Source organism: Cyanistes caeruleus, chromosome 2, assembly GCF_971803275.1.
Source record: "Cyanistes caeruleus chromosome 2, bCyaCae1.hap1.1, whole genome shotgun sequence".
NCBI classification, from domain to species: domain Eukaryota; kingdom Metazoa; phylum Chordata; class Aves; order Passeriformes; family Paridae; genus Cyanistes; species Cyanistes caeruleus.
The window spans coordinates 65,807,624-65,823,406 of record NC_141702.1 but is presented as its reverse complement, the minus strand read 5'-3'; the positions used below and the strand labels follow the sequence as shown (position 1 = coordinate 65,823,406).

General features: G+C 34.4%; 1 protein-coding gene across 15 annotated transcripts in view; it reads right to left on the bottom strand.

The window, feature by feature from the left end:
- ADGB (androglobin) overlaps positions 1-15,783 on the bottom strand; it is a 100,946-nt gene that overhangs the window by 51,815 nt on the left and 33,348 nt on the right. For all 15 annotated transcript variants that reach the window (XM_086877566.1, XM_086877569.1, XM_086877565.1 and 12 more), the window contains 4 exons: positions 10,037-10,131; positions 7,499-7,673; positions 6,670-6,760; positions 3,871-4,015 (listed from right to left, as the gene is read on the bottom strand). In XM_086877566.1, coding sequence (XP_086733692.1) covers positions 3,871-4,015; positions 6,670-6,760; positions 7,499-7,673; positions 10,037-10,131 — 506 coding nt within the window. The remainder of the gene's footprint in view (positions 1-3,870; positions 4,016-6,669; positions 6,761-7,498; positions 7,674-10,036; positions 10,132-15,783) is intronic.

Genomic DNA, 15,783 nt, shown 5'->3' with positions numbered 1-15,783 from the left:
CATTTCCTCAAACAGAACACATAGAAAAATTCTATCAAAAAATTCATCCCAATGAAGAATATTCAAGTAGGCTTTGAATGGCAGATCTACAAGGAAACACTACTCCAGGATAATCTTTTTCTCAGAAGCATTTGACAAAATTACTGCTGCATAAATCTGCAGGACTGTACAGTTTACATATGCTGATGGTTTTGTTTTTTTCCTGGCCAAGAAATACTTTCACATTTATCTTTCAGTGTGTCCTACACTTATAAATACCTTAACTTCCTATGGAACAAGAATAAAAGAGAGCCTCACCATTTAAGAATTTGGCCCTACGTTATGGAGTTTTTTAACAAAAAAATAACAAAATGCATTTTCTTAAGACCAGAGAATCAAGATCAATATAACTACCAAAATTAGATATTTAATTTTTTTTCCCTAATACAAATCTAAATGCTTCCAGGACCATAAAATCAGTGAACAGGAAAATCAAAGAAAAAAAAACACCCAACCAACCAAACAAAAAAACACAAAAAAAAAACCAACCAAAAAAAGGTTTGAAAATATTCAATAATGAGGCATTTCTATTTTTTGATATGAATATTTTGAGGACATGAGACATGCCTTTCAACTTCATATTTTTCAAAGAAGGTACATCCAGCTCCTAGAATTTTGTCTTTCATGTATCACTAGTGTCTGTTTCTGTGACAACAGACCTTAGGAACAGTGAATCAGATATTCAGCAATGTTACTTCATGCAGTTTACATTAGAGTGAATTGAAATATGCCAATTTAAAGTTGTTGAGCATCTGGTGCAGCAGCTGACTGAATTTCAGTCAGCTTAAAGCATAAAACTGCTGTATCCCAAAGATTTACCGAATCTGTATCAAAGGTTTTAGAGCAGATGTCTCTTGACTTAGTAATTACATAGTTTAAAATGGAGACACAGTTATTCACATTCAGTATATTGCAATACGAAATTCTAAAAATTAGCAATAATATAGTGAATTTTAGACATCAAATTTTCTCTTTCAGTGTTTGCTTTTATTATCACTAATTAACTTGTTTTTAAAAAGTATATTTTATGTCAAGTTTTAAAACTACAGAAAGCAAACTCCTCCTTTATGAATTTGCTAGATGTATCCACATAATTTTGTTGATGAAAACATTTAATATGTAAAAAAAAGAAGATTGTTCTCCAAGTAAAAAACCAAACTGCAAAAATGAAGCTCTACTTGCATACTTTAGCTATTAACAGGCACAGCATTTTTCAGCTGAGGTTTAATTTGAGGCAAAAGCAAAGGTCATGTACAAGTCAATTAGCTGCTCATAACTTCTTACATTTCATGTCTGAATCAGATTGCCCTCAGCCTGCATCGTATTCATGTCTTCTTCCAACCATTCCAGTTTTATCAGCATCTCTCTCATGTATTTTCATACTTGCCCTTATCTCTTCTTGACTTCATGTCCTACTGTAATAGATCAGCCTTCTAAATCACTCTTGGACTAGGGGATAAAATCTAAGGGACATTTCACACTCCTTTGGTGCTTCCAGCACATACACTTCTATTAATTTGCAACGAACCAAATCTGTATTTGTATACCTAGAGACTGAAGTAATGAAAACAATATTATATGAAATTATATTGAAAACAATTATATGCTATAAGATGCTACTTTGTTTTAGGATGATTTTATGATGCTTGTATTTCTAATCATCTGCTCTGTTCATGTTGGATACTAAGTTTTGCACTTTTAATAATGGTTCCAAGAGTGAAGGGGGGGGAAATAAGCACGTAGTTTGTTTCAGAAATTGCACTTGTTCTTTCTCTTTTTCTTTCTGTGTGTATTGTTTGCAGCTCAGGCAGTCAGACAGAGCTTTCTTTTGCTTTTAGGTAGCTTTTTATCCAGCTGAAGCAGAGAATTTTTTTGGATTGTAGTTTTGGAGCTTTTTTGGAACTGTTCAAACTTGTTTTGGACTGAAAATTTAGAAAAATTATCAGAAGCTCACACTTGGGGCCTATCAGGGCTTGGGGCACAGAATTTTATAGCACAGAAGGGATTTATAAGAGATTGAGTCAAGCTGTACTCCACAAAAAAGACTTCTTGAATTTGCTGTTTCTTCAGAACAACAAGAGGTTCTGTTGTTTAATAGTATTCATTTTTTCATGTTTTTGAATATTTTTCTTGTTAAATAAACAGCTTTCTCTACTTTTTTCCAAGGAAATCTTTCCTGAACTGGTAGGAAGGAAGGGCCGCTTGAATTTGCTTTCTAGAAAGACCCCATTCAGAAATTTCCTTTCAAACTTGTCCCGAACCAAACCAATATACAGATCTTTTTTACCCTGCTTTTTGTAACGATTTTTGTATGATGCCATCATTAAAAATACTTTTAGTATTTCTACTAAAGTACTACTGAAGTACTAATTAGGCTATTGTTTATAAAATGTACACAAATTATCAAATAGCTAAATATATCACATAATCACAGGTCATATATATATTCTATTGTAAAATATTCTTCTTCACTGCAGAACTGCTTTATTTGAAAATCATTAAATTCACTAACGATATCCACACATGTACATTATCTAAACACACAGTATACATATAGATCTGAAATATAAAAATGGTATGAGTGTACTCTGCAGAGAAAATATAAACCAACACTTCACAAATTACATAGAAAATTACTTTCCATTCATTTAAAAATTTAAAGTGCAAAGAGAAATGCTATCAAATGGTCTTCTGAGTAGTATTTGCTGCAGTCAGAATGAAATTCAAGAGATGCTAGCATTGCCACATTGAATTTCTTTGTAGCAAATGAAAAACTTCAGTGGAGCCCTGTTTGTTTTTAAGTGAGTATTTAAGTCTTTATTTCTCTATGTTGTCAATTATTTCCCTATATGAAATATATTTCATGACATATTGCTCATAAACTCTTTGAAAGTATCATCTTTTCTCTGTTAAGCATGCAAGATTTAATTTAGAATTAGAAGGAGCATTTTGTTAAAGATTTATCTAAAAACAGACTTTGGTAGCATATACACATTCCAAATTAAAAACAGAAACAAGAAAATAAAAAAAGTAATATAAAAATCAGTAATTACAACTTCCCAAAGTTGTAATTCCAAAAATCCTAACAATATTTGATTAAACTTAGGTAAGATTAATTTACCTATGTAGAAAAATTGCAGTGGAGACTCCTACCTAGTAAGTATCATTGGCTTGGGTGATCTGAGCCAGCTTGCAGTCAGTGCTGCACTTAGTGAACCTGTTTGGAGGAATGGCATTCCCTCACAGAGTTGCGCAGGAAGCCTCAGGGTCTAAATCACAGCTGAGGATTCCTTTAGAATGCTGAGCTTCTGAAATTTAAGAGCAGGCCAACTCAGCAGAGAAGCCTTACCTCTTTTTCCAGATCTAGCCAGAAGTCTTTCCATTCTGTCCCAAGTGAAGATGCCATTTTAAGGCATGTGTAAATAAAGCTTACATTTTTTCTAGGCACATGCCGAGGTACATCTTGCACTGTAGCCAAAATAAACTGATCATAACATAAACTAAGATTATTTAAAACACTGCAGACTATCTTCTTAAGATTCTTCCATCAAAAGGATTTTAAAGAACAAAACTAAGACAGTGTTAGCAACAGAACTTTTATAATCTGAGGGAAAATCATGAAAAATAAAGGTATTAATTAAAATTTCCCACTGAATACACATCAATATAACTACAAAGTGGAAAGAGTTGGAAGTTACTTATATAGCAAGGGAAAAAGCTTTCTGAAATGTCTTTGAAAATACATACTTCAGTATTAAATAGTTTCCATTTTGTCTTTCATTGTCCTTTGTAATACAAAACTAGGTCAAGTTAAAAAAATAGAAATATTACCTGAGAATAATCTTCTGCATTTGAGAGTCTCCCATTTTGACTCATATCCCCATTACTGTCACTTTCATTTTCATCAATTTCACTAACAGAAGTGAGATGGGATATAGAACGAAATCCTTTTTTGAGGGTAGTCTGTGGAAAGTGGCTAAATAATAAAAGAAAATGCAAACACTTTAATCCATACATTTTATTTCAAAATGCGGTTTCCACAATTATTCTTAACAGAAATTTTGTCAAAATAATGTGTGTCTCCTTTATTTTGAGATTCCTAGGGCAGCACAGAATCCATATCTTCATATATTTCTTGTCATTACTGGCTTGATGCTACACACAAACCTATGATAGAGAGACCTCTTAACTAACCCTCAAAAAAGCAAAGCCCAAGACAGAAAACTAGATGAGAATGTCAGAAGTGAATAAATTACTATGGCCTCTAGACAAGAAAAAAAGTAGTAATTAAATGGAGGTAAGATAAAAAATTAAAATGTTTTGTGTCAGAATACTTTTTGTGTTTTCCCTCAAACTGGGTCTCCATAGCTACCAGACCACTAAAACACAGGATAACCACGGAAACCTGTGCAGGCCTATTCTGGTACTAGCAAAAGAAAGCTCCGTTGCTGACTTCACTGGAGGCAGGAGTAAAAACTGAAGGAAATATAAGTAAGTCTCTACTTGTTAAGTGAAGAACTAGAAGAACAAGACCTAAACAATTTTGCATACATGCTAATTAGACTTAAGTGTGTAATTGTGCTATTAGAGCTATAAAGAACAAACTAAAATCTGTGTTAATTATCCCCCTCTTTAAGGACTGAGATAATGAAAGATCAAGATCTTTTGCAGTAATAGTCACAAATACCTTGCCTTTTGGTGTTTCAAAATAATTCATTAGATGAAAAGGAAGAGATTAAAAACTTTCAGTCCCAACTGTGTATCTAAGTCCCTTATCTTATTTATATCACTTTAACAAAATGTTAATACTTGCTGTATATTTTTGGCTATTACCTGTTAATTAAATCACAAAGATTAAATTAGCTAATTGTCATGGAAACTTAGCACATTAAATAAACTATCCTTCCCCAATGGGGTATGTTGACCATAAAGCAATCTATCAAGTATGAAAAATAATATCAAATCTGTTAAAATGCAAATACTTCAGCATCTTCATTATCAATCCCTCCTTATTTTGATAGTCTGTTAATTGTTTAGAGCATTATAATGTATTTCTACTCCTACTGTATGAAAACAAGCAGCAATTTAACTACTTTTAACTAACAAAATGCAACTGTATTAGCAAAACAATTACATCCCCAGAATATTCCATGGTCACGTCTTCCATGGGCAAATGCTACTGCTCAAAAAATTTTAAAAATAGCTTACTGGTTTATTCAATTATTTTGATCAAAATGTAGAACCTGTCACATATGTAATTTAGTCAGTTTATTTAGAGATGTCTCAACAAAAGGTGCACACACCCTAAGAAAGTGTACAGATCTTCAACAATTTACAACCTGTTGTTGGACTCAGACTCAAGAAAAGACCTAACCTCCAAAATGACATAAACCTTTTGGTCTACACTGGGTATATGCTACATTCTAAGTTTTGTGACAGAAACTCAGTCAGAATAAAAGATACAGGATTAATAATTCTAGAACTTGTCTCAATGTTCAAATCATAAGCTGAAGCCTGACAGAAGTACATTATGCAGTGTGTCCTAGGAAAAAAACCTCGGTTCATACACTTTATGGTAACTTTTCCTTTCTTGTCAGGGAACAAGTATTATGCTGAGCATGGAATATTGGCTAGAAATCATGACTACAACAGTTTCTGAAGCTTCTCTAAGATACCCTATATAAAGACTTTGGTTTTCAAGGATTTATAGGACTTCCAAACAGTCTTTAACACAAGGCATTTATACAAAGCTGTGTTTTGACCATGAGCTTCTTCACCTGCACATTCAGGCTTGTTGCAACAACTATCATGACCAGAGAACAGAGTCTTTTATTAATAAACATTAAGTGCTCCTTATGAAACTAGTGATGCCCATGAAAATACTGACTGGCCAGTCAATTATTTCCTTGTTATGTGTTAGAATTTAAAAAGACCAATAGTTTGAGGAAAAATTTGAAATACACCAAAGAATATTTGTGTTTCTGGCAGAAGTCATCTATCAAAAATTCTACATCTTTGGGCCCACTGGGAAGAGAATCCCAATGCGTCTTTGCCTGATGACACTCCCTATCCTCCAATGTCAGAAGCCCTAAGAAGTGTGCATCTGCCTAGGGGACTGTCTATACTGGGTGTTACAAATGGGGACCCAGATGGACCCCCTGGGAAACTTTCTCAGCAGTGCAGACATGAGCAGATTATAGGGAGAAACAGCTAAGCCCAGAGACTCACATCTCCAACAGGAAGTGTGTGCTGCACTCCCAAAACAGGAGGTGTTTGAAAGCCTCAGAGACAGGAGGGTCAGCATAATTACATATCTATGCATCTGTGTGCCTGATTAGATCTTCTTGGGATTAGCTACAGGAAGGTGTTCAGAAGTTTTTAGGTGTTTATAAATATTTTGTGTCTAGTATACAAATTTAGCTGTTGTATTGCCAATATGGATCCTAAATGTACAGATCACTGATAGCTGCTTAATTACGTGACACCAATACATCAACAGAGCACTTTGTCCAGACATGCTTCAGACATGATCTGAGCAGTCTTTCCCTGTGACACAAGTAAAGATAAGCCATGGCACTTTTCACAGTGCACTTTCACGATGCTAATGCTGAAAATATATTATATACTTACGTGTCTGTTGGTATTGTGATAATATCCAATTTGTATTTAAAAAATAGGCTAGCAATCTCAACGTGTTTTTCAGGTTTCTCTACCACAGGCTCTGGGAAAAAAAGCAACTTGTTAAATAGATACATTCATGAAAGTATTTAATACTATTAATGTTGAGAAATAGTTTCCAATTGGGATTCGTCACCCCTAAATAATTTTCCAAGTATCATCCCATGCATTTGAATTGAACAGAAAAAAACAGGGGTGGATCTAGGTGACATATCATGAAAAAATAAATGCTTTACACTCTGATCTTCAGCCTGAGAAGTATTAAATTGTGCCTAGCTTATATGAAACATTGTCCAGGGTAGCTCAAAGCAACTATGGCAGCACTTTTTACCTTTGCCAATTTCATCCATTTCTTATCCCAGTATACTTTGCTAGCCTGCCTGTAGCACTTTCATGCTCAAGCTGTCTCATATCATGCACCTAACTCCATTATGCAGTACATAATACAAATAATAATACAAACCCTAGGAAAAAAATTACTCTGAAACCATGAGTTGAGACAGCAGGACTAGTCACATATTTTAAATTTTTAAAAGGTGCTCAGAAGCTTTCATGGTTCTGCATCAGAGAGCTTCTGAGTTACTTTGATAACGTCCCCTCTTCATTTGCTCCACTAGACTGCTTTTTTCAGTATAAATTAAGACACTTCTCAAAGTATGCAGGAAATATGGCTAAGAGGAAGTAATACAAAATGGAGTTTAATTGAAATTAAGATAACAGATGGTCCTGTAATAATTAAAATGTGATTACAAATTTATTTTTGAGCTTTTAGTAGACAAACCTTGGGGTTCAGATGTCACAACAACTTGCTTTTTCTGACGGAAAAGCTTCCAAGAAGGAAGTGGTGGTGGTTCTGGCAGTGCTACCAGAGGACAGGACCTAGTTCTAGTGATCAGGACAGGATGGCTGTGTATATGGGAAAGCCCATATTGCCTCATCTTCTCTGAAGAGTCAGCCTATGGAACATGAAAGGAAAACCTGATTGGGTCATATCTTCTTTCTCCTTACACCTGTCTAACAAACAAGAACAGTCTACACAGAAAGGAATCTAACAGCTTGTACAATAAATTAAATTAATGTAGTCCACCTGACAAGACTATACAAAAACATGCTGAATTTGACATTCAACACAAAAAGTATACTTAGAAGTGTTTATATGTATTTTACTTTTCATAATAGATAAATCACTTCTTTTAACTTATTTATATGACCATAACATACTAGTAAAAAGAATGAATATGTAGAGAAAGCAATAGGCACAACATTTTCTTTTAAATAAACATACTTAAAAGTACTTGCTGAGGGAAAAAGTCCTTACTTCATGCTGAATTTACAAAGTGGCAGAATTCTAAAATCAATTGGTCTTTTAGATAACTTGTAAAAACTTAATAGTGTATTGCTTTGAACCAATGCATCATTAAAGCTAAGCTTTTTATTTGACAGCTTATTTATAAAACACATTAAAGACACTTCAGTTGATCTGTATGCCAGAGCCCTTAGGAGCAGACTTAAGAACAATTTTAGATGTGGACATTGAGTGGTGCTCTTCCCACTAAAATAATAATGGCCCAATACTTAACATCACAACTGAAAGTTCTGTTACAAGATTTGTACATACTTTTAATTTTAAATCCACACTTTCTTTTACATGCTAAATAAATCACCAATAACTTATTTCTTTAATATACTCATCAGCAAGTAGCATCTGATTGCTTCTACTAATTTTAAAATGTTCCTTAGGTTCTGTATTTATGAACTCTGTAGAGAAGAATGTTGTGGTTGTCAGTTATTTGAAGAATGGGCAATGCATTAAATTTAAAATACCAATTTAAACATCCAAGATTAGAAAGGATTTTGAAGATAACCAGTTAGGTGTCATAAAGGAGAATTTAGCTGTTGAGTACACTACACACTTGTATGACTCAATTACTGATTTTTTTTTTTTCATCTTATTTGAGCAAACTAAGACAAATTCAAGCCACAACCATACAAGGAAATCCATACTAGAAAGCAAAGCTCAGAGGGATACTGAAAAAGTCTGGGAGGGAAATTCTGGCACAACTGCAGTCAATGACAAAATTTTCTCCAAGTTTAGGGAGCAACTCTTATCCTAGTGAATCCATTTTCTAAACTTTACTTCAATTAGTGTAATTAGTCTCAGTCCTTGAATATAGCTTGAAAATGGTGGGGGTTTTATCCATAAGAAATTCTCTATACTTCTATATTTAACTTCTGTCAACTTCCATCTTTCTATCAAGTCTTTACTAAAATACTATTTTAGACATATAGATTCATCTGTCTCATCCTATTTGGTTGGCCATACCTCTTTTTCAGTAATCTCTATATCCCAACAGACAATAGTCAAGTTTGAGACTCAGAGTGTTAGGTGGTAGGAGAGATATAAGCCCATTTCCCCTCTTCCACTTTGCCTTTTGATGACTAGCAGTGCTTTTTATTGACAATAATTGACTGAGACCTTAAATTAAAATAAATTAAAACAATAGCACAGATAAGTTAATCTTCAAAACTGCATAAAATACACAACATAATTTTTAAAAAGAATTAAGTGCAAGAATTAAGTGCACTAAAGCATAACACCTGCAAACCATTTCTGGAAATTTCTTTATGAAGCTTACCAGTTTCCTGAAAAGGCAGCTTGAAATGTAATGATCTAATGATGATAGATATAATTTAAATTAACAACAAAAAAGGGAAACTTAATTAATAATCAACTCAAGAAAGCCTGCTTTGGCACTATAAAAAGCTTTCTGAGGAGTGTAAGTGACTAAGTGGAAATTTAAGTGTTGTCATTACCCCAGCTGCATTAAGTGCTACACTTTTCCAGCTGCTTTCACCAGCTACAACGCTAATGATAGAAATTGATATAAACATGATATTCCTTATATAACAACAAACAACATACTGGAAAATGTATATCAGGGAGTCTTAACTGTAGTCTTCAAAAAATTAAAATTCATTTTTTTTCAAGTAGCCCTTAAAAAATAATTAGACTTTCCATTCAGAAGTATCTCATCAAGATACATTTTCTAGTCCACATTTAGTCTCTCTCAGGAGACTTCAGCCTCTGGGATTCTGAGGAAAGTGGAGGAAAACTGAGTAAAATCAGTAGGCTTTGGCAGGAAAATGCATGTTCAGAATACAGAAGTACCAAAATATAAATTTAACTGATAGCCATCATCTAGTGACTGTTTCACTGTGTTAATTGTATTCTTTTTGTTACAATATTGTTGCAACAAAATGAAGCACTCTGATAACAAAATAAGTAATGCTTTCCTGTCCTGAGAGCCCAGAATCTTACCATTCGTGTTAATAAAAAAATATCCTCTTCAAACAAATGCAGCGGTATACAGCCAGCGCACACGACCATCTCTGGCTGGCTTCGTACGGGTGATTCTACACAGAAAACATCAAAATGCTTTAGAACAAGGTAAACCGCAAAAAACTGTCGCTGTGCCTCACACCAAATTATTGTGCTTTCTCTGTCTTATTTTTGTTACTGTTTTCTTTGTCTGACTGTTATTTCATTTGAAAGAAGAGATCACTGTAGTGTACAATGAAAAGAATCCATGGATGGAAAAAAACCACCTCATTTAAATCATCAACAGCATTTGCATATTTTACTTATTTTGCATAAATGAGTAACAGAAAATACAGTTTAAAAATATGACAGGTCAGGTGGAACTTTCAACATTGTTTTTCGGTTTTACTTCAAATTTTAAAAACAATAGATACTATCATAAATAAAACAATATGCATAATCTGTGCAGATGAAGTAAAAACATCCTGATTGGTAACTGCTAGTTAAATGCTTCTCATCAGTGAAGGCAAAATTTGATCTTGCCAACAAAAGGATCCAAAGCCAGAGCTCAGGCCACTGCTGCCAAGGGACATGGAGATTGAGGGAAGTAATTTGAGAAACATAGTGCCTGTAAGCCAGGGTTACTGCTCTCCTGTCAAGCAGTTGAAACAATGGAGGTAATGATGGCAGATTCAGAAAGTATGAAGCTCTTATCCCACATACCTTATAGAATCTTGTTTGCCTCTAATTCTGCTATAGGCAAGGGATAGAAATAGGGGCACATTCACTTTGTTAACTCCAGAAAGCTGTTCCATACAATCATCTCTTACTCCTATCTGTGAAAGAAGGCGTTGCTAATCCTTGAATGATGAAGAGAAGCCAAGAATATCTGACAGTCAGTTCATTCATGCTGAAGGGAAATTAAAAGTCTAAAACATCATACTTGAAACACACGTCTCTGGTTTTACCAAAAAGACATCTCAAAAAAAAAATAAAATATATATATATATATATGTCTATTTTTCCTTAGTCATCTCAGAAAACTTGGAGACAAGATTTCAGTACACAGGTTGAGACACCTGTTTTTCATCAGAAAGTTTTTTCAGGAAAAATCTCTTCACAGGAAGAGTTGTGTCATTGGAACAGGCTTCCCAAGGAAGTGGTTGAGCTATCATTCCAGGAGGTATTTAAAAGATGTGTAGATGTGGCACTTAGGAACATGATTTAGTGGTGGGCTTGGCAGCTTGTGCACGTTAACAGCTGGATTCAATGAACTTAGAGGTCTTTTTGAACCTAAAAGATTCTATGATTCTATCCTATCTAACACTCCAGTAAAACTATCTGTGTCTGTCATTGTTCCCCTCATCTTCTCCTCAAATATAGGATAATTGCTTCCTATGTTTAGTAAATATTCAACTGGAAGTTGCACTAAGAATAGGTATTTTCTGTGAAATGAAATAAAACAAAGCTATCTGCACATAAGCAGGCAGCTGTCTGGAAAATGTGACTTATCATCCCTAAAATCTATTTATTCATATGGTATACAACCTTTTATTCTCTAAGTACAATGTGTCTGCATCTTAAATATTCTTCCAGGAATTCAGTTACCCAATTAAATATAAGCTATAAGCAGGTAAGAGTTACTTTCCAATGGATTCTTAATTTTTCTCACTGCATATTTGTGATTCCTGTGTTAACCACAGCTCTTGTGTTAGTTGTGGGTTTCAATGTATTCAAAATCAAAGCTATAATTAACTTTAATTTCAGTCCTTACCAACATATCTGATCTATTACAAACATGGCAATATTAGCTACAATGTCCTGCACATTACAGAACAGTATGTGCCACAAGGCATAACAATTTCATTGCATGTGAGTAGTATTTCTCAAATAAAAGCATTTAATCAAATACCAGGTGGAATGTAAAGCTGTCCTACTCAGTCCAGATGGTTGTGAAATAAAATATCTGCAGGGCAGACAATAAACAGCAATGAACAAATTATTAGAGCATGCAAATGATTAACCAGGAACATCATATCCACTTTAAAAATATACATACAATACTAGCACATTATGCCAGTAGCTTTAAAAATTACATATTATTTGATCTTTTTTCACTGTGCAAAAAATTAGGTTGATGTATGCAAATTATTTAGCACCAAGTGTAATGATGATTTGTGTGGATTCAGCATTTGGGGAAAGTGGTTAAAACTGATAAAACTTGATAAAATTGCATTACTAAATGAAAAATGTTATAATATACAGTACAACAAAGCTATATAAAGTGTATAAAGTGGAACAGAGTAGATTCAGCAAAGCTTATTATCTTTATCTATCAGTGTATATATAAAAATTCTGCAGTGTTTTGTTAAAAAATTCTGTATCTATGTAGCTACTTATGTTTCACACTTGCAGCTTTACAAATTCACTTACAGATAATGAGTACTAAACAACCTAAACAAATGCTTCAGTCTCTGAGAATGAAAAGTAAGACTTGAATTGACCTGTGTAAAATACATGTTCAAACACTTATAAAGAAATGCCAGGAATTAAAAATTGATTGATTTTAATAGATCTTAACCATTTTTATTTGTTTATTATATGCTTTGCATACAACTTGAAAAGAATTTTCTCACTCAATGCTTCTTTTAAATATTTATCTATCAAACAAGAGCTAATAGTGTAGTTTAACTTTCCAAGGACTAATGATGCCAGATGAGGACCACAAAAGTGATCTAAGGGCCAGAGAACCTCTCCTATAAATAAGAGCTGAAAAAGTTTGTGTTGTTCAGCCTGGATTAGAGAAGGTTCCAGGGAGATCTTAGAGTAGCCTTACAAGAAAGCTGAAGAGATTCTTCAAGCCATGGAGTGATAGAAAAGGGGGCAATTGTTTTAACTGACCCCTCTGAAAGAGGGCTGGCTTAGATGTAAAAGAAAATTCTTTACTATGAGGATGTTGAAGCATCAGAATAGGGTGCTTAGAGAAGCTTTGGATGCCCTATCCCTGGATGTGTTCCAGGCCAGGTTGCACAGGATGGGTCTGTGAGAAATCTGGCCTAGTGGAAGATGTCCCTGCCCATGGCAGATGATTGGAAGTAAATGAACTTCCAACCCAAACCATTCTATGAAAACACATCAGTTGGATTTCAATATCTTGATCATCAGATGTGCAGCTCAGATGTTAATTTCTGCTGTTGTGATAGGCATGCATTAGCTTTGCGTATTGGAAGGTATTTTTTAGTTTTCAGAAAAATAAACTGTATGCTCTTCAGAATTGACAAAAATACCTCAGAATGATGACGTGCACTTGAAAAACCAAAACATTAGGCTTCAATCCATCTTGTAAATGGAAACTCCTCAATAGGTAAAAGAAAAATTACAAGTATGTTATAGTTATGTGATGTTTATCTCATTGACTCTGATGATTACAGATCTACTTGTTTGATTTCAAAAACTTTTAAGTATAATAATAATTATCTCCACACTTCTGTGACATAGAAAATATTATCTTTAATTACAGAATTTGTATCAAGGCACAATGAGATTAGCAAAATACATGGCTGATTCGTAGAACAAACTCCCAAATTCCTAGCTAGTGCCCTTTCAAATGGAATAGTATTCCCTTTCCAGCAGCTCAGAAATTATTATGAAACTCAGTAGTTTGGAAACCTAAATAAAAGCAAAGTGGTGATTCTTTATAGGAACAAGGCAACTGAGCACCTTGTTTCATATAGGTGAAACCTTACAAAGGGAAGGCCTTGTAAAACCATTGCTCAGGCCTGATACTTAAGCTAAGCAGAAAAGGACTGTGAGAAAGTGACTCAGCTGAATTAGAGGCAGAAAAACAAGTGATGTAACCACGGTGTGTTCACATTGTGGTGTATAGTGTTGGTTGAATTATGTTTGTTATGATTTAAAAGGATGGAACTGATAATGGGTTAACTGCTTAAAAAGGCCTGTTTTTTACAATAAAGCAGCTCTCCTTTGCACCTCTCTGGGATCCCTGCAATATTCTGGACCTTCACCTCACAGTACCTCATCTCATATCATATAATTTCTTTGTAAAAACTGCTCATAAAACAAGGGGATACCCAAAGTATGAAAAGCATTTACCAGAAGAAAAAGCTGCTGAGTGGAAATGTACAGATTTGTATGCTAAAATGGGTCAGTAGGAACATACGAATATGAAATCTTCCCAATATGAAAATTTCCCAAAGACTGGCTGACTGATATGCTGAAGGACCAAAGAGTTGGTTGCTCTCAGGAAGAGTCTGGACTGACTACACCAAGGGCTGGTTATTCAGCTGGATCCACACAACTGGATGAACAGAGAAACAGGTTCAGTGCTTCAATGATCCTGCAACTCATACTGCATTTGTGGAGTGCAGCAGGCATTGGTTGGACTGTGCAAGTGGTTCAGAACTGTATATGTTGGTATTGGATCTGTCTAGGATTCAACTTTCATCAGGGCAGCTCTTGTGGTTCTGTTTTAGATACATGACCAAAACACCATGGGTAACACACCAGTTCATCAGTGCCTGCTGAGCCAAGCTCACACACCAATAAATCTTCTGTTGCTCACACCACTACCCCACCAAGAACACTGGGGGTGGGAGAAGGGTTCATTCCTCATTCTCTGCCCCATCCCACTGTGAGGAGTGAGCAGGTGGATGGGTGGTGGCTTAGGTGCCAGACAGCACCAACTCATCACAACATTATAGCCCACACAAAATCAAAAGCTTGTAAAAGAAATCTCCAAGTATTTAGAAGTAACTGGTACTTCAATGTGTCATGAATAACAAGGTCATGAATATACAATGCAATGAATAGAGAAGGTTTTGCCATTTTAAAAGTCAAATATAAATAGTATCTAGAGTAGTTAAATATCTCTTTAGAAATAGTCCATGTTTATCACAAAGAAGAAAAATTTCCTTGAAGTCAACAGTTAACAGGTAGACTGAAAGCTTGCAGAAGGGAAATAAGCACTTTTATCATGCTGGGAATGAAACACTTTTCAAATAATTTAAAATAAAATAAAATTAAAAAGAAAACCAAAACAACAACAACAAAAAACACCCCAAAAAATACCACAAAAAAGCCCCCGAAAAAAAAAGTTGCTGCATTAAATAAAGTCATTGTTACAAAATTTGACCAGTACAATTCAGGAACTTTTTGCAACTAAGTCTAACTTTGAATCACAACCTAGTTTCAGATGTTACTTTATCCACAACAATGATTCTACTGTCCTGGGCCATGGTGCAGACCACTTATCTCATGAAGCCTGCAAGATTTCCCTTTTTTGTTTACAGTCTCACAACAACAATGCATCGTAATTCAGTATTATTTCAAACTGCAATTCCTTTTTTTTTCCCTTGCAGTCTAATAATGTTAAATTTTCTCACTATAGAGATACCTACCTCTTAATCTTCTCCTAAAGTCTTTTTTGGTTCAAACTTAAGATAAAGAGTTCTCTGATCAATGTACTTGAGGCCTGAATCTTTCTAAATGACCTCTTCACAGCACACTAATTGTCTTTCAGAAAAAAAAACATAAACTGTGCTTTAAGTGGCAGAATAAAGATCTAAATATAATTTCATTTTTTTACATGGAAGCACTGCCTCTTTTTTAATGCTCTTTCGCTCATTTTGCACGATTTCTAGAATACATATCTTGGATCCTTTTGCTTCCCTTTTGCTTTCTTTTTCTCCATCACGTGCTTGAGTACTAATTAATCACATGAAACATCT